Source organism: Megalobrama amblycephala, linkage group LG9 (assembly GCF_018812025.1).
Source record: "Megalobrama amblycephala isolate DHTTF-2021 linkage group LG9, ASM1881202v1, whole genome shotgun sequence".
Classification (NCBI taxonomy): Eukaryota; Metazoa; Chordata; class Actinopteri; order Cypriniformes; family Xenocyprididae; genus Megalobrama; species Megalobrama amblycephala.
Genome location: NC_063052.1, coordinates 16197615 through 16223453, shown reverse-complemented (window position 1 = coordinate 16223453; position 25839 = coordinate 16197615). Strand labels below are relative to the sequence as shown.

Sequence of the window (25839 nt, the reverse complement as noted above, 5' to 3'; positions counted from 1 at the left end):
CAGCCTCCTCAGAAAATACAGCCGCTGTTGGGCCTTTTTGACCAGCTGCATGATGTGAGGTGTCCAACTAATGTCCTCACTGATGTGGACACCCAGGTATTTAAAGTTGCTCACCCTCTCCACTTCAAGCTCCCGGATGAACAGTGGCTGATGCGTTCTCCTCTCCTTTCTCATGTCCACTATCATCTCCTTCGTCTTGTCCGTATTGAGGGTGAGGTTGTTGTCACCACACCATGACACCAGCCTAGCCACCTCCCTCCTGTAGGCTGCCTCGTCCCCACCAGTGATGCATCCTATCACTGCGGTGTTGTCCGCGAACTTCAGGATAATGTTGTCCTTGTGGGAGGCGACACAGTCGTAGGTGAACAGGGTGTAGAGGATGGGACTGAGTACACAACCCTGTGGAGTGCCAATGTTTGTGATGATACTGGCTGAAGTCCTATTACCAATCCTGACAGACTGAGGCCTGCCAGTCAGGAAGTCTAGGAGCCAGTCACAAAGGATGGGATGCAGACCAAGTGTGGACAGTTTGTGGGTGAGTTTATGGGGGATGACCGTGTTGAAGGCGGAGCTGTAGTCGATGAAGAGTATCCTGAGGTATGAGTCTTTATTTTCCAGGTGAGAGAGGGAATAGTGAATGGCAGCAGCAATGGCATCTGAAGTGGACCTGTTGGACCGGTAGGCATACTGCAAGGGGTCAAGAGTGTCTGGTATGCTGCTCTGAATATGAGCCAGCACCACTCTCTTGAAGCACTTCATGATGATTGGAGTGAGTGCCACTGGCCTGTAGTCGTTCAGGCAGGTGGGTGGGCTCTTCTTAGGCAGGGGGATGATGGTCGTAGTCTTAAAGCAAGAAGGAACTGTGCACTGGCTGAGAGAGAGATTGAAGATGGAGGTGAGAACATCAGCCAGCTCGTTGGCACATGCTCTGAGTGCCCGCCCAGGAATGTTGTCCGGTCCCGCTGCTTTGCGAGGGTTGATCTTCCTCAGGGCTTTGTGTACCTGGCCTGTTGAGACGGTTGGTGGGGTGGAGGGGGGTTGGGTGGTCCAGGTGTGTGTGAGCCTCCTCTCTGCAATGTAGCTGGAGGCCTCAAAGCGGGTGTAGAATGTGTTGAGGTCGTCCGGCAGGCTGTCTATTGAGGTGATGTTGTTACTGGTGGTCCTGTAGTCTGTGATGTGCTGAAGGCCTTGCCACATCCGCCCCAAGTCAGCAGTAGAATAGAAGCTGTCCAGCTTCTCTCTATACCGCCTCTACCTTTACAATCTGATATAAAAATACATTTCTGTGAAGTGTAAACTTTGTAGTATACAAATTTTACCACAATTTTTAACACTGGATTAAAGGAGTTCCAAAGTACAACAAATAAAATCAGACTGAGAGTTTGCTTTCTGAGCACCTTGCAGTACTAACTAAGTGGAATGAATGGTAAAGTATAAGCAGTGTGAAACATGAAGCAAGAAAACCCAGGATTCCATTTACCCAGGTTTTATAATGACCCAAAGCCTTAATTTGTGACTCGCTGTTTGCACTGAATTTTCACTCTGCCATGAAACTGAAACAGGTTTTGTGGCTGTACCTTCTTACTACACCAAAATATTTAGCTTATTTTGTTGCTTTTTTGTTCATTTTGTTGCTTATTGTTTTTATTCATATTATTCACTTGCTTTCTTATTTTATTTTTTGTACATTGTTGTTTTTAGTTCATTTTGTTGCTTTTTTAGCTCCTTTTTTATTTTTATATGATATTGCAGAGGTTTATTTTTCATGTTTTTTCAAGTGTACAGTTTAATTTTTTTGCATCTTGAAATAAGTATTTCTATGTTTTGTATCACTCTGTGTTGTGTATGTTTCCTTTTCTGGTCAGAAGATAACTGACCCTTTAAATATACTTTGTAAAGTGTTACGAGGCATAAATAGTCCTTACTTTAGATTAACTCACAAAAATAGTTAACTGACAACTACTAAATGTTTCATAACTACCTGAATTAATCATGAAAAAAACAGTATATGTGTTAATAAAACATTTATTAACACACTGTGTAAATATTACTATATGTCTAAATGATAATACATATAAATGTGCATTTAAATGGTATAATAATCATTTACTTAAACTTTCTAAATGATCTTATGAACCACTGACAACTCCTAACTAACTGGTTTGTAAATAGTATAATACTTAATTTAGAAATGATAAATTGATCATTAATAAAGTATGAAAATACAAATTTTATTTTATTTACAAGTTTGTCTCTGTAGTATTCAAAAGACAGAAAGTGATTAAAAAAAGTGCAGGTCAGCGTTATTTATTTTAATATAAATAAAACTGCAGATTATGATTTAAAATGATTATTATTTTATTAAATACTTATTACATCTAGGTAGTTTGACAAAAACTCAAATCTCTGTAATTCTGAAACCAAAACATCCATGCAAAACGTGGCACAATGCAAAAAAAAAAAAAAAAAAAACTAAATACAATTTAAATGTACTCAACTGCAGAAGATCAGTGTTTACATCTTGATCACAAGATCACACATTAAGTACTTGAACACATGATGAAAATTTCATGCACAACCAATTTCTGTTCACAGACCTTGATATTGGATCTCTCTGATTTTGCACGCACTCTCAGTCCTCTTTGCATTGGATTTTGGAAAATAGTACTTCAGCGAGTGTACATCAAATGTACACTCAAAATCAGAGAGGATTGTGGGTATAAAGTAGTGAGCGAAAGTAGGGAATTAAATCGTTCACTCAGAATTCGGACACCATTAAAAAAAAATGGCAGACACCCGATATAGTGCACTAGTGGATAGGGGGTGGTTTCGGACACAGCTTGACACTCTAAATCATAAATCCTCTCCTTGGCCTCAAGAGATAGTAAAGTTTCCATCGTATGCGCACTTCAGAATCTTGCCAAAAGACGTAGATTATCCGGGTACTTTTTGCCTATTCTTTTTATGAGTACTGTGAATTCAGACATACTTTTGACACACACTGTTTTCCACCTACTAGGAGGGAAGTATGCAATTTCGGATTCATTCTTATTGTAAATAGAATCTATTGATATTTAAACTTAGTGTAAATAGCATCTATCGCTAAGAAAATATGCTAGTTTCACTTCAGTGTAAACACTGTATAATCTCAGATTGCATCTATCGCTATTCCACTTAATGTAAATAGAATCTATTGGTTTTTGCACTTAGTGCAAATAGCCACTGTCATGTTATATTTACTGAGCACTACATAGTTCTTCCTTCTTTAATTAAAGTAAACACAACCAAAAAGTACCTAACTGCACACATGACAATGAATACTGTTTACACTGAGCATACAACCTTTTTAACTACAAAACAACATATTAATTGTTTCTGTCTTGCATACCAGGAAAAGCGTTTCAGTTTTACTTTTTAAAAATTTTAATGAAACTGTAGCACATTAAAAAACTGTAAATACAACCAATAAAACCAACACAATAACCTATATATATGACAAACAATTTTGTTGTAATAATTAATGCAATTCATCATTGTGCAAAAAAGTGTTTTTATGTGTGTTTCTTAAAATAAAGTTAACTTTGGCCAAATATATTAAGTGTTTCTATTTAATGAAGAAAGCAAATCACAGAAGTGTAAAATTAAAGTAAACTTCTTAAAGAAAAATCTCTACCAGTGGCATAGCATCCATAGGAGGACATTTAAAGGCAAGTACAAACATTTTCTCAGTGTTACTTGATAGAAAATAGGGAAAGCCATTTTATTGTGTTTGTCATAGCTTGAACATTTCTGGCCTCTCCCCTGGATTGCAGTGTGCGCTCTTTACAAATCACATGATAGTGATGTTACGAATAACACTGAAGCTTCGAGGCTCATATCAAGCACACAGCACAGTCTCCAAGCCCCGTATCAGGGGGTGTATTGGTCTCACATAGTTACCTGATCGATGACAAAACAAAGCCTTACTTTCTGTCCAACCATGTGGGTGATTGTCCCTTTGCATGTTGGAATAATCAAACCCCAAAATAAGGTTCAAACTAGGGCTGTCACGATATCAGCTTACAAAAATGTAATAGGTCCATTTAATGTTGATTTTTCAGATATCAGATAAGACTCATTTGGTTGGGAGGGACTTAATTCAACAATAAATAGAGCATCATTTCTGAGCACAATATTGTTCAACTAGACCCTCTTCACAGACTGCTGGTATGTATTAATATTCATATCTATGTTTAATAGCCCATTTTTGGTTTGAAATGTTTTGACAGCATACTATTCCTTATGTGAATAAAATATTGGATAAATAATACATATAACAATTGTTTATAAAAAATATTATTAATTACATGTATTTATTATATAAAAATTATATAAATATTTTGTTAAAAAACAGATAACTGCTGAACTGTGAAGGTCTTCTGTGAGGTTGATACATTGATACGTATTCCAGGTGAGTTGAATGTTCATGCACTCTCTACCTCTAATAATCCAAGTGAGTTTGTTGATAATTAAAAGCAGCTAGATTAAATTACATTAAAAACATCACAGTTACTTATTGCACAGTGAGTTTCATTAGGTGGTAATTGTTCAGTCTATCGAATGGCACTGAATGTACTCAGTTATACTATATCACTAAACTGAATGATTAATTAAATTTGTAATTTAATACAACAGGTATTATTAATGGTAAAAATGACTATACCAGTCACTTAATTAATCACAACTGTTCTGATATAAAGAAGGCCTTTGTTAGTGAAGAATCTGGTGTTTCTTTCAGAGCATGATATGCAAAGGAGGTTTTACTAATAAAATTACATTTTGGTTGGACAATTCAAGGCGTAAAAATATAGTATATAGTAGCTTAGAAGTGTCTTGTTGCCCTCACTGCAGTCCAATAATGACAAAAGAACATTCAACAAGAATCCTTTTGACAAGACAAGCAGTTGGCGGTGTCACTTTGTAAAAGAAAGATGTACATACATACTACATGCGTATATGTGTTCTTATACAGAGTACTCGTGCCAAGCGTGCATATCCACCTTATTTTTATAGTTTACTACACTTTGATATTTTTCTCATTATTTTCCTAAATTTGAAGTCTCGCACTTTTTTACAGAGATACCTTAAATCTGCATTGACAAATAAGGTGGATAGACTAAACACATAATACGCATGTGCATGATGTCACCGTTTTCAGAAACTTGCACTTTGAAAACCCATTTTCAAAAGTTTGCATTTTCAGGCCACCAAAATGCATAAGTTTTCCATTTTTAGTTGAAAATGATGTTGTGTAAACACAGCCACCCCTGACACAAAGGCATTTAAAATACAAGAGAAGCGGAGGCAGGTTGGTCACGTTACACTGATTTTAAGTCATGGGGTTCTTCTGTCATTACAATAGCGATATATGTGTTTCTTTGTTTAAATGCAGATGATAAATTGAAAATTATTCCTTCATATGCTGAGATGAGGTGATGTGTTGTTGTGTCTTATATCAGGATGGCCGATACGTGTGATTTGTGTTTCTAACACTTACTGGACTGTGCGTCGCTGATTCCAAAGGTACGTTTAGAATAATACAAGTAAAAATGCCTGGATTTAAAAATCTGTAACCATTGTGTATCATTACATATCAATCAGATTAATTTATTAAAATTATAGGCTGAAACATGGTAATTTAAAGCTTGTTATTTATTTATGAAGAAACAGGGAATCTTGCTTTTGGAGCCACAGCTGTCCAGTCTACCACATACCCTCTATCGGGAGCTCAAAATGCAGTTGATGGCAACAGGAATTCAATTTTCAATCGACAATCATGCAGTGCGACTAATGCGGACAAGGACCCCTGGTGGAGAGTTGACTTGCTGGATGTCTACAAGATAACCAGGGTTAGCATCACTAATCGAGGAGATTGTTGTCCAGAGAGAATAAACGGTGCTCAGATCCGTATCGGCAGCTGCTTGGAAAATAATGGCAACAATAATGAGCTGTAAGTATTGTCTCTCTCTTAATACTTTCACAAATGGTTAGAAAATGAGTAAATAAGATCAAATTACTTTGAATAAATCCTTGCCTTTGACAGAAGTATATTTAATATGCTTCATGATGTTTTGATACGCCCCTCTCTATTTCTCTGTTACTGTGTTTCTTCACAGGGCTGCGACTGTTGAGTCCATCCCACCTGGAGAGACAAAATCATTTGAGTTTCAGCCTATTGCAGGGCGATATGTCAACATTTTTATTCCTGGGCGCAATGAATATCTCACACTGTGTGAAGTCGAGGTGTTTGCAGGTAAGGGACAGAGAGAGAAGAAAACTCTGTGATAGTATTTATGTACTTATTAATGTGTTTATAACTTTATTATTTTATTAACAGAAAACAACACACCGTCATACACTTGTGTTCTAACCCAAAGTGAGTGTTTTTCATTACTTTGAATGTTGTTGTCAGAAATATAATATAATAAATAATAAATAACCAAATATATAATTAGATGGATATATTGATTTGAGTTTAAACTGTTTTAAATTCTTACTTGTTTATTATCTTAGAATCCATTACAGTGTACAAAAACATTTATCAACAATCATTCGGGCAACTAGACAAACACTAAAGTACTCTCAATACCAAAAATAATTCAATACAATCAATAACTAAAACAGAGACGACAGAGAGTGAGTCCGCGGTGTGATCCAAGAAACATTAAAGAAAGACCGGCTTCAGAAACCCGGATGAACTGTCTGTTATACAGCGTTACTATTGATGACGGTCATTATCTGGAAATATCAGACCTCAGAATGTCACGACTGACCAATCAGAGTCAAGTATTCCAGAAAGTCATGTAATAATCATTTGGATTACATATCTTAGCATTATTTTGCTCATTATCTTGTAATTATACTTTAGCACATTAAGATACAAAAGAAAAGAATAATAAAAAAATTGTTTATTATTTTGTGTTAAACAGGGAATCTTGCTGTTGGAGCCAGAGCTGTCCAGTCTTCCACATATCAATTAACCATTGCTAAGAATGCTATTGATGGCAACAAGAATTCAATTTTCAATCTTGGGTCATGCAGTGCGACTAATTGGGACAAGGACCCCTGGTGGAGAGTTGACTTATTGGAAGTCTATGAGGTAACCAGGGTTAGCATCACTAATCGTGGAGATGGTTTTGTAGAGAGAATAAATGGTGCTCAGATCCGTATCGGCAACAGCCTGGAAAATAATGGCAACAATAATGAGCTGTAAGTATTGTCTCTCTCTTAATACTTACACAAATGGTTAGAAAATGAGTAAATAAGATAAAATTACTTTGAATAAATCCCTTTAAAACAAACTTTCCTTTGACAGAAGTACATTTAATGTAATGCTTCATGCCGTTTTGATTTGCCCCTCTCTATTTCTCTGTTACTGTGTTTCTTCACAGGGCTATAACTGTTGTGTCCATCCCGCTTGGAGAGACAAGAACATTTGCTTTTAAGCCTATTAAGGGGCGGTTTGTCAACATTTTCATACCTGGCCGCAATGAACATCTCACACTGTGTGAGGTTGAGGTGTTTGCAGGTGAGTGATAAAAGAAGAGAGACATGATGTGTAGACATTTGTACTATATGTACTATTTATACTATGTGTACGTTCCCTTAATGATTGTTCGTTCTGTTTTCATTGCCAGATTAAGTGGAATGAGATGATGTTACACCACAGTCCACTGATCCTATAAGCAAAATACCAAACTACTGTTTTCTGAGCAATACTAATATTGCACTTTTTTCATTGTTTTCATTTTATCCGTGCACCTTTTATTCTTAAGATAAAAGACAAGTTTCAGTGCACATTCAGTAAAGGAATGAAATGGATCTTAAAATGTACCTGTCTTTTACTCATCTTTGTTTATCTTTGCTTTCTACATGAATAAATTACTTCAGCATTGTATGTTGTATTTCATGTTTCTGGATCAAAAGGGCTCATTTAGATATTCAAAATGAGGAGGAGGTGTAGTGTTACATAGCTACCCATCTAGAGTTGAGGAGCTGGAAACAAAGTAAAAAAGAATTACATTTTTCATAAAAGAGAAAGGGAAAAAAGAAACATGGATAGAACAAGGATGTAAAACCTTCTTTCCCAGAATTAACAACACAACCACCAATTCAACCAATATTAACTTTTAATTCTCTGTTATAAAGAGGAAAAAAAAAAAAAAAAAAAACCTGCACAAAAGTAACAATAACCATAACAGAAATATCAAAAAGAATAGTAATGAAAATAGGAGCAATAGCTTCAGAGGAGATCCAGGCCAAAATAACCCCCAAATCTCTCTAAATTACCTGGATAAATATAATCCAGAAAAATAATTGACATAACTCTTCCCTCTCTCCCTGTTTAACCATATACAGGAGAAAAGCAGGATTACAAACAAAAATTGCAAAATTTCCCAACAAGAAAGAAATAAAGATACAGAAGAAACAAGCTGTTTACAACATAAATAAATTAAAGAGAGTGAAACATGTTCAACACATTCCAGTCTCTTTCTGTTAAGAAACAGTGCATCACAAAATCCTGAGCTCACTTACTCAAACAACTCAATATGAATCAACTCATGATTCTGGGACGGAAGCAGCAGGAAGGAATCATCTTCATGAAAGGAAGTCTCTCTCTCTCTTTCTCTGTCAGCTCAGCAGTGATGTCGAGCCACACACACACACACACACACACACACACACACACACACACACAAGCCGCCGCCCGTTCCCCAGACTTCTGCTAAACCAGTTTTCTGTAAAAATATTATTTTTTAAATTATTATAGTTATATTTATCCTTAAATACTCTATTTTTTATTAATAATGAAAGTAATTACAATAGTAACATTTCTTATTTGGTTTAATATTTTTATTTAGCAATAATGATGATAATAATAATTATTATTATTAATATATTAGCACAAAATTCTGGGTCAAATTGTGCAGCCCTACAAACAAGTAAAACAAACCTGGTATTGTTTATTTTATTTTATTTCATGTGTTTTATAAATCAGATTTTTAACCAGAAAAATCGCAATTAGATTTTTTTTTTCTCTAAAAATTTCAATTTCAACAAATTTGCTGCGCTCTGTCAAAGCTCGCCCCACAATTTCTCCATTTCTGATACAAGCAGATGCCTGTGAGCTTGCCCAGTCATCCACTGCATTATCTTCAGTAGACAAGGTTTCTACTGCTGCCCCATCTTCTGGTTGTGTGTCTTCAGAAGAAATAAAGAGATGAAATTGGAAATAATGCATTCGTTTATTTATACCCTTTAAATTGGGAACTACAGTAGCATATTTACACCTGGATATCAAATAACAGCACATTATACTATTTTTTTAGTCCATACCTTCATGATTTTTGACTCTTTCACTTGTTTAATTGAACCAGTTGGGCTCATCTGTGGGGCCAGGTGGGATAAAATGTAATGGGAGTCGACCTAAACAGCAAAATGAAAAGCACAAAAATGGATTTTAATATTTGTAATTTGTGCCATACGACAAAAAAAAAAAAAAATAAATAAATAAATGTTCAAAACTGTGTTTCTACATGCTTTGTCATTATATCCTATGATGAAGAGATTGTGACACTCCTGTGGCTTTCTCTGCAGGACTTTGATAAGATCGTATATCTCAAAGCCTTCACGTGGCTGTTGCAGCACTGGGATGTGTTTTGTTGTAATATATAGAGCAGAAGCTCTGGCAAAAGAAAAATAAATAACTAAATATATTTAATCAGGGCATTAAAACTCCAAAGCAGATTATACAAGTTAATATTAAGAACTAATATTATGTATGAATCTGTATATATAGAAAGACTCATAGTTCCCATCAGACAAGTCTATAATTGCGAATGTGATATTGCTTAATTTCTTCTTCAAATGTACCATATTATATTACAACACAACATGCATTTTACTAAAGTTAAGAGTTCACACAGCGCTCACTTCCACTCTCATTACCCACAACTGAGGTTACCCTCTGCTCCGTGTAGCAAATTAGCTCAAAATAAATATGAATAATTAATCATAACTAGCTATAATTAATTATAAATATTTGGATAAGTTAATACAATTAACTTAATGTAATAAAATTAATATTACAATCAATTAGCATATTGTCCAGTGAACGCACAGTGTTAATTCTTTATTAATTCTAAGAAATGTTCATTTCCAGGTTATGGAAAATAACATTTCTTATTGTACTACTAAGAGCCTGTAGTCAGGATCTGCATGATTAGGGACTCCCGTATATGAGCGCAAAACACGGACAACTTTACGTGTGACATGAACAAGACTTTATTAACTAGACTAAACACTTAAACTACTCTAACATTCACACACACACATACATGCATACAGTTTACCAAGGGAAAGAGAGAGCTGAAGCAGAATACAGAAAAGCAAGAAGTTACAGCATTGTTGGACATTCAGCAGATCAACAGCCTTGAGCAAACCATCAGTTTAGTTTTAACAGGCCCTTCTTTGAAAGGGGTAAGGATACTCAATGTATCAAATAATGAGACTAAGTTTGATACTTGCATGTCTCTCCAAGTTGAATTAAAACTGTCCTGATGCAATTTGTGGAGGCTCCCGTTGAATCTTTGCTGATATTGTCTTGATGAAAGAGAACCAGTTGGATTCAGAGGATCTTTGGTAAATGGAAGTTTCTAGGCCAAAGCCTGGCACAAGCTTGGGTTCCTTAGAAGCTTCTAGCTTCTTACAGCATCATCTTAACATCAGCATTTTTCAGTAAAACGGGAAGAGGGAGTTTGATCTTGTGATCAGTGAATATAAGGGGTGAAAATGTCACACCCTCTTGAGGTGTCTGAGCCAATAAGGAGTTGCCCCCTCGGAGGGAAGTTTTACAAGTCTTTGTCCTGTAGCAAGATATTAGCATAAGACACTGGATTGGATGAATGAGAAAAGAACCTTCTAGATTCTTATAATACTAATGTGTCACAGAGTTAGTAACATGTAACATAAATTACCAAATAGGAAACGAAAGTTGGAGTCTGTAGATACCAAACATGCTACCAATGTGATTTCAGTTAACTATACATTTGCAACTATGGAACATTAATACCAAAATAGTTCAAAAGAGAGAATTAATACATAGAATAAAGCCTATAAAAGGAAAGTCATGAGATGTGTTGGATATGAGAAAATTTGATATGTTTATACATTTCCCAAGTGGTTATATAGAGAATACATAGGATTAAGACGGTTTATTTGTCTTTCTCAGAAAGAATGAAGTGAGAGTCACTAGTCTCTGAAAAATTCTTTCTGATTGTAAAAGTTCCAAGTATCTATAACAGGACACCTAGTTCTGCCTGTGGTTTAGCTATGTTTGGGATGATAGTTGCAGTTTTAGGGCGATGGGTACACAGAACTTTGATAGAGTGAGTTTATGGGTTATTCATTAAATATAATGAATAATTGTGTGCCTGATTGGTCCAGACGTTACATCCGGTTGTGTGTTCACGGTGTGTGTGAGTGTTAAATACTCACTGCTGTATGTGTGTGCACTTGGATGGGTCAAATGCAGTGCACAAATTCCTAGTATGGGACACCTGTCCACGTCACTTTCACTTTTTAAATCCACCGGCCACCCCAAAAGTGCCAATGCACCCATTACCATTGATGCAGGTCCCAATCGAACAAATTGGTATGGACCTCATCAGGCCTTTAGAATTTCACAGTGAAAAATAAATTGTCTGGGATGGGAGAGCGAGTCAGAAGATGAGCGGTGAGTAAGTAGGTCAAGTGCAAAATGACTACAGTTGACCTGTACCTCACGCCTTCAGCCTCGGCGTGCTCTGTCCCACCTTGACTCATCACCCTGGCTCCTGCACCTGCACTCCTTCCTCCCTCAACTCCATCGTCACGCCTCCACTGCGGACTTTCAGGTTGTCTGCTGCTCTCCGGCCCTCCACCCCTTAGTCTTCGGCCAGTTCCACCCTCCCTCAGGCTCTGCCTCCACCCTCTGTCGCTCCAGCTCGTTCTCTGTCCTTCAGATCCTCACTTCCATCTGGGGGGATCACTGCGGCTCCGTCACGACTGCCCGAGTCATCAGCGTCCCACCGTTTCCTTGGCTCTACTTCTGCATAGTGGGCTCCACCTGACACGTCATCGTCACCTGCTCTGGTCTCCATGGTATCATTATTACCTCCACCAATATGGCCGCAGTCTTGGCTGCAGTCAGGATCATCTGCCATCTTCCTCTGCTCAAGGCTATCCGCTGGTTGTCACCTCCATCCACCTCCTGTGGTAAAGTTGTGTTGGATTGCTGTTCTCTGGATATACTGTACCTGTGGATTTATTAAGCCTTTAAGACCTAAAGGAGCGTTGGTGCTCCCGTTTGTGTTTCTCTGTTTAAGAGCCAATATAAACTGAAACCAAATAGGTAGCACAATAATTCTTTTTGCATACAAAATCAGAGACTTTAAACGTTCAGATCAAGCCTCCAACATGCTCCTGTTGCGTTGTTTTCACCCTCCAATGAGTCTGAATAATATGCGTTTACAACAAAAACAGCACACAGCCGCTAACTGAATACAAATATGTAGATTACACATGGCATTTCTGATCATAACTTCATGAAACATGCACAGATTGTAGAAAATCACATCATTATTTACAGCAGATTCTCACGATTAAAATGAGCCCTGTGTCAAAAGCGCTTTGCGAACGCCTCTGAATGATTGCATCTGAAGCATGTGTGATCTCAGTCCAATGACATGACGGCTGGGTGACATCAGGACCAGGAAGCTATAAAGCGTACCCAGACCAAACATTTTTACACTCTAAAAAATGCTGGGTTAAAACCAACCCAAGTTGGTTAAAAATGGACAAACCCAGCGATTGGGTTAAATGTTTGCCCAATGTGCTGGGCAGTTTTATTTAACTCAACTATTTTTTTTTTTGTTGTTTTAATTATTATATGTTTGGCTTAACATGAACTCAAATAGGTTGGAAATTAAAAATCAGACACATAATTACTAGAGGCATCAATAATAATCAAAAGGTTGGCGTTTATTGTTTAATTATTTTCATATGCTTATAACTTTTGATCTGGTTGACTTATTTTCACGGCATATCCTTAGACTCCTGAATCCTTGCCAAGTCCAAAGATACCAAACATGATAGGTTTCGGCTTATGGTTAATAATAATTCGGCTTATAGCGATAATAACTGACATGGTCCATGATATTATGATATTTTTAGTGATATTTGTAAATTGTCTTTCTAAATGTTTCGTTAGCATGTTGCTAATATACTGTTAAATGTGGTTAAAGTTACCATCGTTTATTACTGTATTCACGGAGACAAGACTGTCGTTATTTTCATTTTTTAAACACTTGCAGTCTGTATAATTCATAAACACAACTTCATTCTTTATAAATCTCTCCAACAGTGTGTAATGTTAGCGTTAGCCACAGAGCACAGCCTCAAACTCATTCAGAATCAAATGTAAACATCCAAATAAATACCATACGTGATACCATACATGCTGCATGACGAACACTTTGTAAAGATCCATTTTGAGGGTTATATTAGCTGTGTGAACTTTGTTTATGCTGTTTAAGGCAAGCGTGAGCTACGGGGGCAGGGAGCATGAGAATTTAAAGGGGCCGCAACCTGAATCGGCACCTATTTAATGATGCCCCAAAATAGGCAGTTAAAAAAATGAATAAAAAAAAAATCTATGGGGTATTTTGAGCTGAAACTTCACAGACACATTCAGGGGACACCTTAGACTTATAGCACATCTTTTGAAAACACGTTCTACGGCACCTTTAAAAGTATCTAAATTCCACGGGAAGACCGCAGACTTGGCAACACTGGCTCTGGCAGCTAGTACTGATGTGACGTTCCACGCCGAGGCTTTGAAGCTTGTATCAAAAAACTGTAACATCTCACAGTGAAGCACTGTACTGGAGCTTGATTAATTTTGCAATAACCAAGTAGACTGTGACATCCGAAGCTTCGTTTTCGCGCACAACCATGTGGCTGCTTCGTATTCTGATTAAAAAATATGTCTTATGGGACACAAAGGCAGCTTTTCCACTTTTTGACCAAAAGATGTCATTAGTGTGCACAGTGTTGAAAAGCTTCGAGTAAAAGCCTTGGTGCTTCATAAAGCTTAATTTCACCATCACAATCTGTTCATCATATAAAGTGATTGAGTCTCTTGAGAAAATTTGGACTAAACCACTCAGTTCATATGGATTAGTTTTACGATCTATGAATGAAATTTTTGAAGCATCAAAGTGGTAGTTGTGTAGCCGTCAATGGAGGGACAGAAAGCTTTCAGAATTCATCAAAAAGATGAACGAAAGTCTCACGGGTTTGGAACGACATGAGGGTGAGTAAATAATGACAGAATTTGTAATTTTTGGATAATCTAACCCTTTAAAGGGGGGTCTAATGCTACTTCATGTATTTTGACTTATTTACACTGTTAATGAGTTGGATTCTCATGTTAAAGATGGCTATAGTTTCAAAACACGAGTTGGACGTATGACAGAGTATTCCTGTACCAAAAATAGTCTTCCAAATCCTCATAAACTTTGCTGTCCTTTTTCGAGTATGGGCCTGTGTGACGGCAAGAAGTTCAGAATTCCTTGTAGGGCACTTCTCCTGGAAGAGTGCGTGCACATGGCGACTAGAGCGAGAGAGCAAGAGCACGCCCATCAACGTGCGTTCGGCCTTACTGAAGTCGTCGGCAGCGCTGCACAGGTCACAGGACTTCATGAAATCAACAATGTCACCAGAGAAGTGTGTTTTTGGTTGTGAGGGAAAGATAACCTTGCTTCCCAAAGAACAAAGTGTTAAGTGGAGCTGAGAGATTTGTGCTCACGCATTACATTGATGCGCTCTCAATGTTTGTTATTAAAATGACCATAGAAACTGATAGTTGCAATCACTTTTTTATTGGTTAAAACGAATGGAGAATATCTCGTGTTTTCCGAGCCCTCAGGATCGGCGCTTATGGTTTCTTAAACAAGGCCCAGTTCTACACTGGATTTACAGATCGTTTGAAACTGAAAGATGGAGCGGTCACAGCGATAATGATCCCGGTAATGAGTTGGAACCGCAGGTGGAGAGTAAAACTGCTTCTAATGCCTGTCTTGTTGGCAAAAGGCGCCTAAGTTTAAATATTGTAAACAACACGAAAGCAGTGAATTCATAAATTCATTCTTCATCATTCACTATACGCTATATTCATTATAGTGATTCGAAAGTTATCCAGGGATAATGTGATGGAGTATTGTGTGTGTTTAAATAATTTTTTTAGCTGACCATTGATAGCTTGCAGATGATCACTACACAAAAGCTGCACATGCTCGTCACTCTTTAGCTCCGCTCACACGACACGCCTCCAGGAGCTCGGCTGTTTTCGGAAAGACTCTGTACAGCGTACGTATCTTTTATAAATATGATTAAACTAAAGGCTTTTTGGAGCTATGAAGGATGCACTACTACTCTATAGGTACTCGAGATTAACATGAGATTGGCAGAAACTGTGTGTGATACCGTCACCCCCCTCTTTAGGGACCTATCAGCCTGTGCCATCTAGAGTTTCATAACAAAACTTTGTGTTTGTTTCATCAGAATGAAGGCTTAAAAAAAGGAACTCTTTTGTAATAGGTTCATTTAATCAGATAACAGATCAGACTCATTTGGTTGGGAGGGCCTTAATTCAACAATAAATAGAGCATCATTTCTGAGCACAATATTATTCAACTAGACCCTCTTCACAGACTGCTGGTGTGTATTAATATTCATATCTATATTTAATAGCACATTTTTGGTTTGAAATGTTTTGACCGGGCATGATATTCCTCATATGAATAATATATTGAATAAATAATAAATCCAGCAATTGTTAATAAAAATATTATTAATTCCATTTATTTATTATATAAAAATGTATTATTTTGTGTAAAAGCAGATTTGCTGAACTGCTGAATTGGTCTTCTGTGAGGTTGATACAGTGATGAATTCCAGGTGAGTTGAATGTTTATGCACTCTCTACACCAGGGTAACATTGTAATTGTAATTGAAAATAAAAATGTAATTTACTGAATACAGTTTTTAAATCAGTTTGGTATCACTTTCACTAGTGATACATTTGCAAAACTCTTGGCACAAAACTCTAAAGTTTAAACTAATCACACTTGTAACACAGGTCTTTGTTAAAAAGACTACAGTAGCTGTGCTACTTATGTTTCCTTTCACAAAACCATTATATCAGAGTAAATGTCACGTTCGTACTTCATAAATAAATAAACCAAGTGAGTTTGTTGATAATTAAGAGCAGCTTGATTAAATAACATTAAAAACATCAGTTACTTATTGCACAATGAGTTTCATTAGGTGGCAATTGTTCAGTCCAGGGTGCGAACTACGGGGGAGCTAGGGGGAGCTCGGCTCCCCTTAATAAGACATGGGCTCCCCTGAAAATGTGATTAGTGAAATTTTGGGGGGGTCTCAAAAAATATTGACAATGTATTATTTTGACATGCAATTTCAGTTTTGTGTATGTGATCATCGTATATTATTATGTGTAAAATTGCAAAAATATCATTCATTCATGCATGACGGCGAGTTAAACCTAATTCACTTCAATAAAGATAATTATACATGCTATTCTTGTCATGAGCATCAAGGTGTGGGGGCGCTGCGGTGCAAATTACACTCATGTTTAGGACATGTTAACTCGAACAGCAAAGGAAGCTGACCCCAGACCTGTGTTAAGGTGAAGCATGTTATTCGCAATTATATGTTGTGGCTGGGTTGTTATATGTCTGCGTGACTCTCAATGTATTAGACCTAATTTAATGGAGGAATTTTGGTATTCTTCTGTAGCCTGACGAGTAACTTTAACCGTTAAAGACAACCTGATGCTTTGACTATTTGTGGGTGGCTTTTTGTTGTTTCACCTATCAATTTGTGTCGATAATGTATAATAGGGTAATGCTTGCATAAAGCAAGTAGTGTACACAGTCATAGCTGTTATACCTTTGTAACTCATTGTAAGCACCACGCGCACTATTAGTAGTACAAATCACTATACCAGTCACTTTTGATTAATAACTAGGGGTGTAACGGTACACAAAACTCACGGTTCAGTACGTACCTCGGTTTTGAAGTCACGGTTCGGTATGGGTTCAGTACAGCAGGTGGGGAGTAAACTAAACATAAAATTACTTTTCTTTAATTAAACAGTAGTTTACTGAACAAATTGGGTCTCTGTCGTTAAATATATTAAATTAAATTATAACTAAAAGTTTAATATCTCTGCGAGTGCTATAAACTATGTAGGGAACCTTACTTGAGCATTACTATAATATTAAAGGTAAACAATTGAGCCCAAACTATTAGCCTAAATTCAATCGCTATTTATTTTTAGATACAATAATCAACACTCAAATAACAAATTGTATGAAAACATGTAAGCTGCACATAAGGCAGTTTTTGCCTTAACTTCAAAATCTAATTATAAAATTTTATTCCAATTCGTTGTTGAAATATAATCATTTATATACAGTGGCTGTCATTTTCATGACAGATTTATTTAAACATTTATTTAAACACTAACAGGTTAAGTAAAATATAATGAATATATAGGCTAATGTAGTGCATATATTTAGTGAAACAGATCATTACTCTTGCAAACTAACAAGCTGTGGACACTGAATGGCTTTTCTGTGGTAAATGCTATAGTACGTGACATATTGTTTACAAGCTGTTTTATTGTGATGTCTTTCCGCCGTTGAAACACTGATTGAGCGATTACACGAGAATTGACCATTTCAGTAAGTTGTACTGTATCTTTCAACATACTTTTGAATGTTCATTCATGTTTATTCTGTAACTAGTATTAAAAAGGGAGAGATGATTGTGTTCACTCGCACTCCGTGCTGCCGGTTTAACTGTGGTGCCTATATGAGATCTGTCTTGCCACATCAAAGCGTGTCAAAACGGCATTTTCTGTTAGAATTTCGTGATTTCGTGGACAGAATTTGAAGAATTCAGAATTTGAATGGTGGTCAGGATACGCTGTATTCATCGTGTACTGCTTTCGTCTTATCCACCTGTCTTTGTCCGTTGTCGTAATTCACCGGGAAACCCAAGCGTTCCCAAACAGGAGACCTTAATGTTGCAATATAATGCATTCGCTACACACGTGCACTGTACCGAAAGCCCTGTACCGAAACGGTTCGGTACAAATATGTGTATTGTTACACCCCTAATAACAGCTGTTTTGACATAAAGAATGCCTTGTTAGTGAAGAATCTGTTAGTGGTGTTTCTTTGAGAGCATGATATGCAATGGAGGTTTTACTAATAAAACTAATCTTTGTTTGGACAATTCAATTCAGGGTGTAAAGATATAGTATATAATAGTCTAGAAGTGTCTTGTTGCACTCACTGCATTTCAATAATGACAAAAGAACGCAAGTCGAACGCAAAATATGATTTTTAACTGCAACCGCTGCCATCTGTCAGTCAAATAATAGGAGTGATTGGGGTTTTTTGACCTCACTAACAGGATGCTGAACGAAGTTGGACATAGTGGTGTATTAGAGGTAAAAAATGATATAAATACTGTTCGTTTTCTCACACAAACCGATCGTTTCGTGTCTTAGGACATCAATGTGTCGTCACGAGCCGCAGGGTTTAATTTGGATTTGTCTAAGCGAGTTTTATTTACTGTTATAGTTAGAAGTTCCCATCCACTGCTATTATTTGACTGACAGACGGCAGCGGTTGCAGTTAAAAATCATAATTTGCGTTCGACTGAAGAAACAAATTCACCTACATCTTGGATGTACTGGGGGTAAGCAGATAAACATCAAATTTTCATTTTTGGGTGAACTATCCCTTTAACTCATTTGACCGTAATCTAAATCTCTGTTTGTGTCCTGAGTTTTAAACTGAGGTGTTTGTCCAACACCCCTGGAGGAGGTCCAACCAATTAGACATTGTCTTTAGTTCGGGGTGTGACTATTTCTCCTCCACGTACATAAATCACAGTTCTTATCTTAGTCACATCAACTTTCCCACTCTAGCACTGTAAAATTTAGACATGATTTCTATAATAAGAGTACAATACATTTTACACAGATTTGATTCATACAATAACTCAAGAAATGAGAAATCATTCACGCACATATTAAATAAAAAACAAACACCTCTCTTCAGTCATTCAGAAGTTATAACAATTGCATGAATTATGTGTGATCTAAGCATAATACTCCCATATATAGGTTGTAGACATGATATAGAATTATGCAGTTGAACGATGTTTGATTATAAGTTTGTCTAGCATTGTTTTGGAATGATCTGATGCATTTTGATATGTAAAGGTAGTCTCTGTGGTTATTAGTATATAAATATATATATTAAAAATAGAGGAAACTTGGCAAAGGCATTTAAAATCCAAAGAATGGAGGCAGGTTAGTCACATTACACTGACTTTACTGTAAGTCATGGGGCTCTTCTATACTATTACTTCATTACAATAGCAATATATGTGCCTCTTTGTTTAAATGAGGATGAGAAATTGAAAATTATTCCTTCATATGCTGAGATGAGGTGATGTGTTGTTGTGTCTTATATCAGGATGGCCATCCGTGTGATTGTGTTTCTAACACTTACTGGACTGTGCGTCGCTGATTCCAAAGGTACGTTTAGAATAATACAAGTAAAAATACCTGGATTTAAAAATCTGCAACCATTGTGTAGCATTACATATCAATCAGATTAATTGATTAAAATTATAGGCTGAAATATGGTAATTGAAAGCTTGTGATTTATTTATTTATGAAGACTCTGTAATATAATGTTTATGCACATGAAAGTAAAAACAACAACAACAACAACAAAAAAAAAAAAAGGTTATTGTTTATTATTTTTATGCTAAACAGGGAATCTTGCTCTTGGAGGAACAGCTGTCCAGTCTACCACGTACGATCATTTAGCAGCTGCTCAAAATGCTGTTGATGGCAACAGGAATCCAATTTACACTAGTGGGTCATGTAGTCATACTGCTTGGGACAGGGACCCCTGGTGGAGAGTTGACTTGCTGACTGTCTACAAGATAACCAGGGTTAGCATCACTAATCGTAGAGATTGTTGTGCAGAGAGAATAAATGGTGCTCAGATCCGTATCGGCAACAGCCTGCAAAATAATGGCAACAATAATCAGCTGTAAGTATTGTCTGTCTCTGTCAGGGTTTTCCTCTGTCAGTCCTGTCCTCTCTATTTCTGTGTTTCTTCACAGGGCTGCGACTGTTGTGTCCATCCCACTTGGACAGACAAAAACATTTGAGTTTAATCCTATTAAGGGGCGATATGTCAACATTTTCATACCTGGGCGCAATGAACATCTCACACTGTGTGAAGTTGAGGTGTTTGCAGGTAAGGGACAGAGAGAGAAGAAAAGTCTGTGATAGAATTTATGTACTTATTAATGTGTTTATAACTGTTATTATTTTATTAACAGAAAAGGATACACCATTGCACATTTGTGTTCCAAGTGAGTGTTCTTCATTACTTTGCATGTTGTCAGTAACACATAATATAATATAATATTTTTAATGAATATATGCTAAGAGAACATTTGGTAACTCTTAAGGGACAATGTGCAGTGTTACATGCTAGCCCTCTTTTAGGGTTTGGCAAAGGTCAACACAACAAATAAAAAGGTTTCTATCTCAGTTTTAACCATAACTTACCTTTACATTAAAAAAGAGAAGAAAAGAAAATAAATAATGAAACTTCCCTATATCTCCAACTACACATAACCAGGAGAAAAGCAGTTTCAGTCAAAAATGGCACCCACCTCCCTACGGGTTTCATTAATATAAAATCTAAATTTTGAACAAAATCTATAAGTTTTCTACTAAATTCACAGTGCCACCAATGGTTAGCACCAGAACACAATAAAGTTATCTGTAGCAAGAAGGAAAAAATCATGTGTCATGTTACCCTTGCAACCCTCTTCCTCTTATCTTGCTGTGAGGCAGTGCTGGCTTTATATGCTGGCTTTCCCCAGCCAATCAGTGGAGCTGAGGTGAATGGGCAGCAAATCAGCAACAGGTCAACCCAATCACCTCCATGAGTGGTAGCAGTAGACATGAGGGGAAAAACACACCACAAGGCACATAGAACAATCACAAATAAAATACGTCTCAGGACGTGACAGTTGTTATCGCTGTGACAGAAAGCTGTGTAATAATCATTTGGATTATTTTGCCCATTATATTGGGATTATACTTTAGCACATTACAGTAAAAAAAAAAAGAAAAGAAAAGAAAACATTATTGTTTATTAGGGGTGTAACGATTTATCAAAGTACGATATTTTGCGATGCAAACATGTTACGATATGCATCGTAGAGTGATGGCGATACTTTTACGATATGACGGCAGTTTAATCTTATTGGTTGAGCTGCCGACGTGACCTACTCTGCAAGGTGTTAGTGAGAGAAGCCGGTTGTCACCGCATATAAATGGTGTGTCTCAATCAGCTCTCTAGTTCAGTAAGTGTTTCGGGCACACATTGAATCTTGCAAGCAGGTTTAAACGTTTCTCATGTCAGTCTCTTGCATGGTCGCGTGAGAAAAGTCGTGGCTTTCTTTCACCGCAGTGCCACAGCAACAGCTGTGCTCACAGAAAAGCAAAAGACGCTTGCGATGCTTTGCTTTAAGAAGTTCTGTGGGGCCGTTCACATATTGCGTCTTTTCCGCGTGCAAGTCAGTTATTTTTTTCAAATGTAGCCGCGCGGCAGGCGCGCTCATAATGGGATCAATGCGGTCGCGACGCGCATGCAATGGACCCTTCGCTAAGCCACGCCCGAAAACCGCCACAGGCCAATCGTGGTTTAGCAACCGTTACTAGGCGCGGGAGGTCTGTCAAGCTTTCGAGCGAGGGAACGTGCCGAAGCGTTGTGCTTTATGGATTGCATTAACCTGATACCCAGTATCCTAAAAGTTTGGACGTGGTGGTGGAATTTTTTCCCCTTCCCGAAACCTAAAACCCAAGGGGAGAAATGCCGGTGTTCTGACAATTTGTGCTACCCTGTCAGATTTTGCTACCTCCCATTGAAACAGTAGGTAACGTTAGCAAAATCTGAAAAATGCTAACGTTACCCATCAGATTGTGCTTCCAGCGTGATATTAACGTGGTCTATGGCTTTATTACCATCTACACCTACCCCAACACTAAACCTACCCTTACAATAATGCATATACAGTAATTTTGTGTTATTTATCATGACAACAATGATGTAATATTGATGTATGCATATGCAGTAAGCCCGGGAGGACAACCTGACGGGTAGGTTAGCTAGCTAGCTAACTCAGCACATCATTGCTTGGAAATAATGACGGTTCTTTGTTCGTAATGCATATATTTGAACGTGAAATAAAATGATTAAAGGCAAGACGGAGTTACGTTAGCCTGGCGGGCTAAAAATATAAGTGGGAGAATGTTATCATTGCAAAGTGGTCAGGCTAACGTCTTGTGTTTATTCCACAATACTTAAGGATAAGCTGTTTGATTTATAATTATTAGGATATTTTCACAAATTTCACTTAACCTGCTGTGGATGAACAAAGTTTTTCCTCAATAAATTGTGTGTTTCCCATTTGAATGGTCAGCATATGAGGCGGCTGCTGCTCGCGCTGGGAGCTTTAGCTTCAATTTTGATCAAATTATTTTCTAATCAGTTGCATATTATGTCATGGATATATCCCTCAAATGCATATTGCAGTCCCTTTTGTCTTGCTCTCTCAGATATTTCACCTGTTCGCCAAAAATGACTAATTATCTCCTTGAAAATGTCTGACACCGGTGCATACACACTGTAAATGACTTGCCAGACGCGAAAGCTTGACAGGCGTAGCAACAGTAACTAAGGAGGGCGGGGCTTAGCGAAGGGTCCATTCTCAACTTTTCAGAATGCCGCAAGCGCACCGCAGGTCGTGTGACAAGAATCAACCGATCAGCTATGGCCTTTCCGTAACAAAACATCAAAAGCTCAGCCGAACAGCTGATCATAGCTGTACATGGTGGTTTTTATATCTTATCTCCATCATATATATCGCGTAGTAAAACTAATGCAAGGGCTAGAAATCATTTATCCTTTGCAGAAACATCCTGATCCTCTTGGAGAGCTCAGTTCATGGTTGCATAGCAACGACCGACGCCACGGGAGCGCAAGCACTTCGGAAAGAAGGAGAAGCGGTGCGGCCGCGCCTTCCACGCGTTTTTAGACGCGATATGTGAATGGCCCCTATTCATAATTCTAAGTTCATGTTAAATTTAACATTTTTTTTCAGTGACAGCCCTATTCAACTGTTAATTTGAATACAGAAGGTTTTTATTAAACCTTGAAATGTGATCTTGTATGTACAACAAGGAAAATTATTGAAATTTGTTCATGTTTTTTGAATAAATCTTGTTTGAATTTCAGTTTCATTTTGTTCAAAATATCGTGATACGTATCGTATCGTGAACTCTGTATTGAAATACGTACCGTATCGTGACCTGAGCGTATTGTTACACCCCTATTGTTTATTATTTTATGTTAAACAGGAAATCTTGCTCTTGGAGCCACAGCTGTCCAGTCTTCCACATACCCTCAATCAGGAGCTCAAAATGCAGTCGATGGCAACAGGAATCCAATTTTCAGTCGACAATCATGCAGTGCAACTAATGGGGACAGGAACCCCTGGTGGAGAGTTGACTTGCTGAATGTCTACAAGATAACCAGGGTTAGCATCACTAATCGTGGAGATTGTTGTCCAGAAAGAATGAATGGTGTTCAGATCCGTATCGGCAACAGCCTGGCAAATAATGGCAACAATAATCAGCTGTAAGTATTGTCTCTCTCTTGATACTTACACAAATGGTTAGAAAATGAGTAAATAAGATTACATTACTTTGAATAAATCCTTTTAATACAAACTTTCCTTTGACAGAAGCTTTAAGATGCTTCATGATGTTTTGATACGCCCCTCTCTATTTCTCTGTTACTGTGTTTCTTCACAGGGCTGCGACTGTTGCGTCCATGCCACTTGGAGAGACACAAACATTTAAGTTTCATCCTATTAAGGGGCGATATGTCAACATTTTTATACCTGGGCGCAATGAATATCTCACACTGTGTGAAGTTGAGGTGTTTTCAGGTGAGTAATAAAAGGAGAGAGACATGATGTGTAGACATTTGTACTATATGTACTATTTATACTATGTGTACGTTCCCTTAATGATTGTTTGTTCTGTTTTCATTGTCAGATTAAGTGGAATGAGATGATGTTACACCACAGTCCACTGATCCTATAAGCAAAATACCAAACTACTGTTTTCTGAGCAATACTAATATTGCACTTTTTTTTGTTTTCATTTTACCTGTGCACCTTTTATCCTTAAGATAAAAGATAAGTTTCAGTGCACATTCAGTAAAGGAATGAAATGGGTCTTAAAATGTAAAAGATGACTTTTACTCATCTTTGTTTATCTTTGCTTTCTACATGAATAAATTACTTCAGCATTGCTTGTTGTATTTCATGTTTCTGGATCAAAAAGGCTCATTTAGATATTCACAATGAGGAGGAGGTGTAGTGTTACATAGCTACCCATCTAGAGTTGAGGAGCTGGAAACAAAGTTAAGAAGAATTACATTTTTTCATAAAAGAGAAAGGGAAAAAAGAAACATGGATAGAACAAGGATGTCAAACCTTCTTTCCCAGAATTAACAACACAACCACCAATTCAACCAATATTAACTTTTAATTTTCTGTTATAAAGAGTAAAAAAAAAAAAAAAAAAAAAAAACTGCACAAAAGTAACAATAACCATAACAGAAATATCAAAAAGAATAGTAATGAAAATAGGAGCAATAGCTTCAGAGGAGATCCAGGCCAAAATAACCCCCAAATCTCTCTAAATTACCTGGAGAAATATAATCCAGAAAAATAATTGACATAACTCTTCCCTCTCTCCCTGTTTAACCATAAATAGGAGAAAAGCAGGATTACAAACAAAAATTGCACCCTCCACTTACATTCCTCAAAACAAGAAAGAAATAAAGATACAGAAGAAACAAGCTGTTTACAACATAAATAAATTAAAGAGAGTGAAACATGTTCAACACATTCCAGTCTCTTTCTGTTAAGAAACAGTGCATCACAAAATCCTGAGCTCACTTACTCAAACAACTCAATATGAATCAACTCATGATTCTGGGACGGAAGCAGCAGGAAGTAATCACCTTCATGAAAGGAAGTCTCTCTCTCTTTCTCTCTCTCAGTCAGCTCGGCCGTGATGTCGAGCCACACACACACACACACACACACACACACACACACACACACACACACACACACACACACACACACACACACACGCACACACACACACACAAGCCATTAATTCCAAAAAAGGGGGATCTTGGATGCTTAAAGAATTGGCGTCCAGTATCTTTGATATGTGTCGATTTTAAGATTTTATCTAAATCTCTGACTAATAGACTCAAGAAATATATGGCATCAGTCATTCATATGGACCAAACATATTGTGTTCCCAAAAGGACAATATTTGATAATCTGTTCTTGATGAGGGATATGACTACCGTGGCAAAAATGCATAATTTAGACATTGGGTTTCTTTCATTGGACTAAGAAAAAGCGTTTGACAGGGTTGACACCAGTACTTATTTAAACTCTGGAAGCTTTTGGTTTTAGTCCTTATTTTAGATCCCTCATTGAAATGTTATATAACAAAATTTATAGTATGTT

At 37.2% G+C, this 25839-nt stretch overlaps 2 protein-coding genes across 3 annotated transcripts; both read left to right on the top strand.

The window, feature by feature from the left end:
- Window positions 1–363: 363 nt before the first annotated feature.
- On the top strand, window positions 364–25390 carry LOC125275143. 2 transcript variants are annotated; one of them, XM_048201841.1, is made up of 11 exons: window positions 364–535; window positions 619–678; window positions 4101–4206; window positions 4391–4450; window positions 19659–19720; window positions 19964–20246; window positions 20320–20456; window positions 20542–20574; window positions 23636–23915; window positions 24092–24228; window positions 24338–25390. In XM_048201841.1, exons 5-11 carry the CDS (start codon window positions 19660–19662, stop codon window positions 24340–24342), a joined length of 936 nt encoding a protein of 311 aa, XP_048057798.1. In that variant the 5' UTR covers window positions 364–535; window positions 619–678; window positions 4101–4206; window positions 4391–4450; window position 19659; the 3' UTR covers window positions 24343–25390. The 2 variants fall into 2 exon arrangements, with proteins under 2 accessions (XP_048057798.1, XP_048057797.1); XM_048201840.1 differs by lacking the exons at window positions 364–535; window positions 619–678; window positions 4101–4206; window positions 4391–4450 and adding an exon at window positions 15979–16038.
- LOC125276077 lies at window positions 1420–7934 on the top strand. The gene is made up of 7 exons (XM_048203495.1): window positions 1420–1426; window positions 5704–5989; window positions 6156–6292; window positions 6377–6415; window positions 6969–7248; window positions 7431–7567; window positions 7677–7934. Exons 1-7 carry the CDS (start codon window positions 1420–1422, stop codon window positions 7679–7681), a joined length of 891 nt encoding a protein of 296 aa, XP_048059452.1. The 3' UTR covers window positions 7682–7934.
- Window positions 25391–25839: the final 449 nt, after the last annotated feature.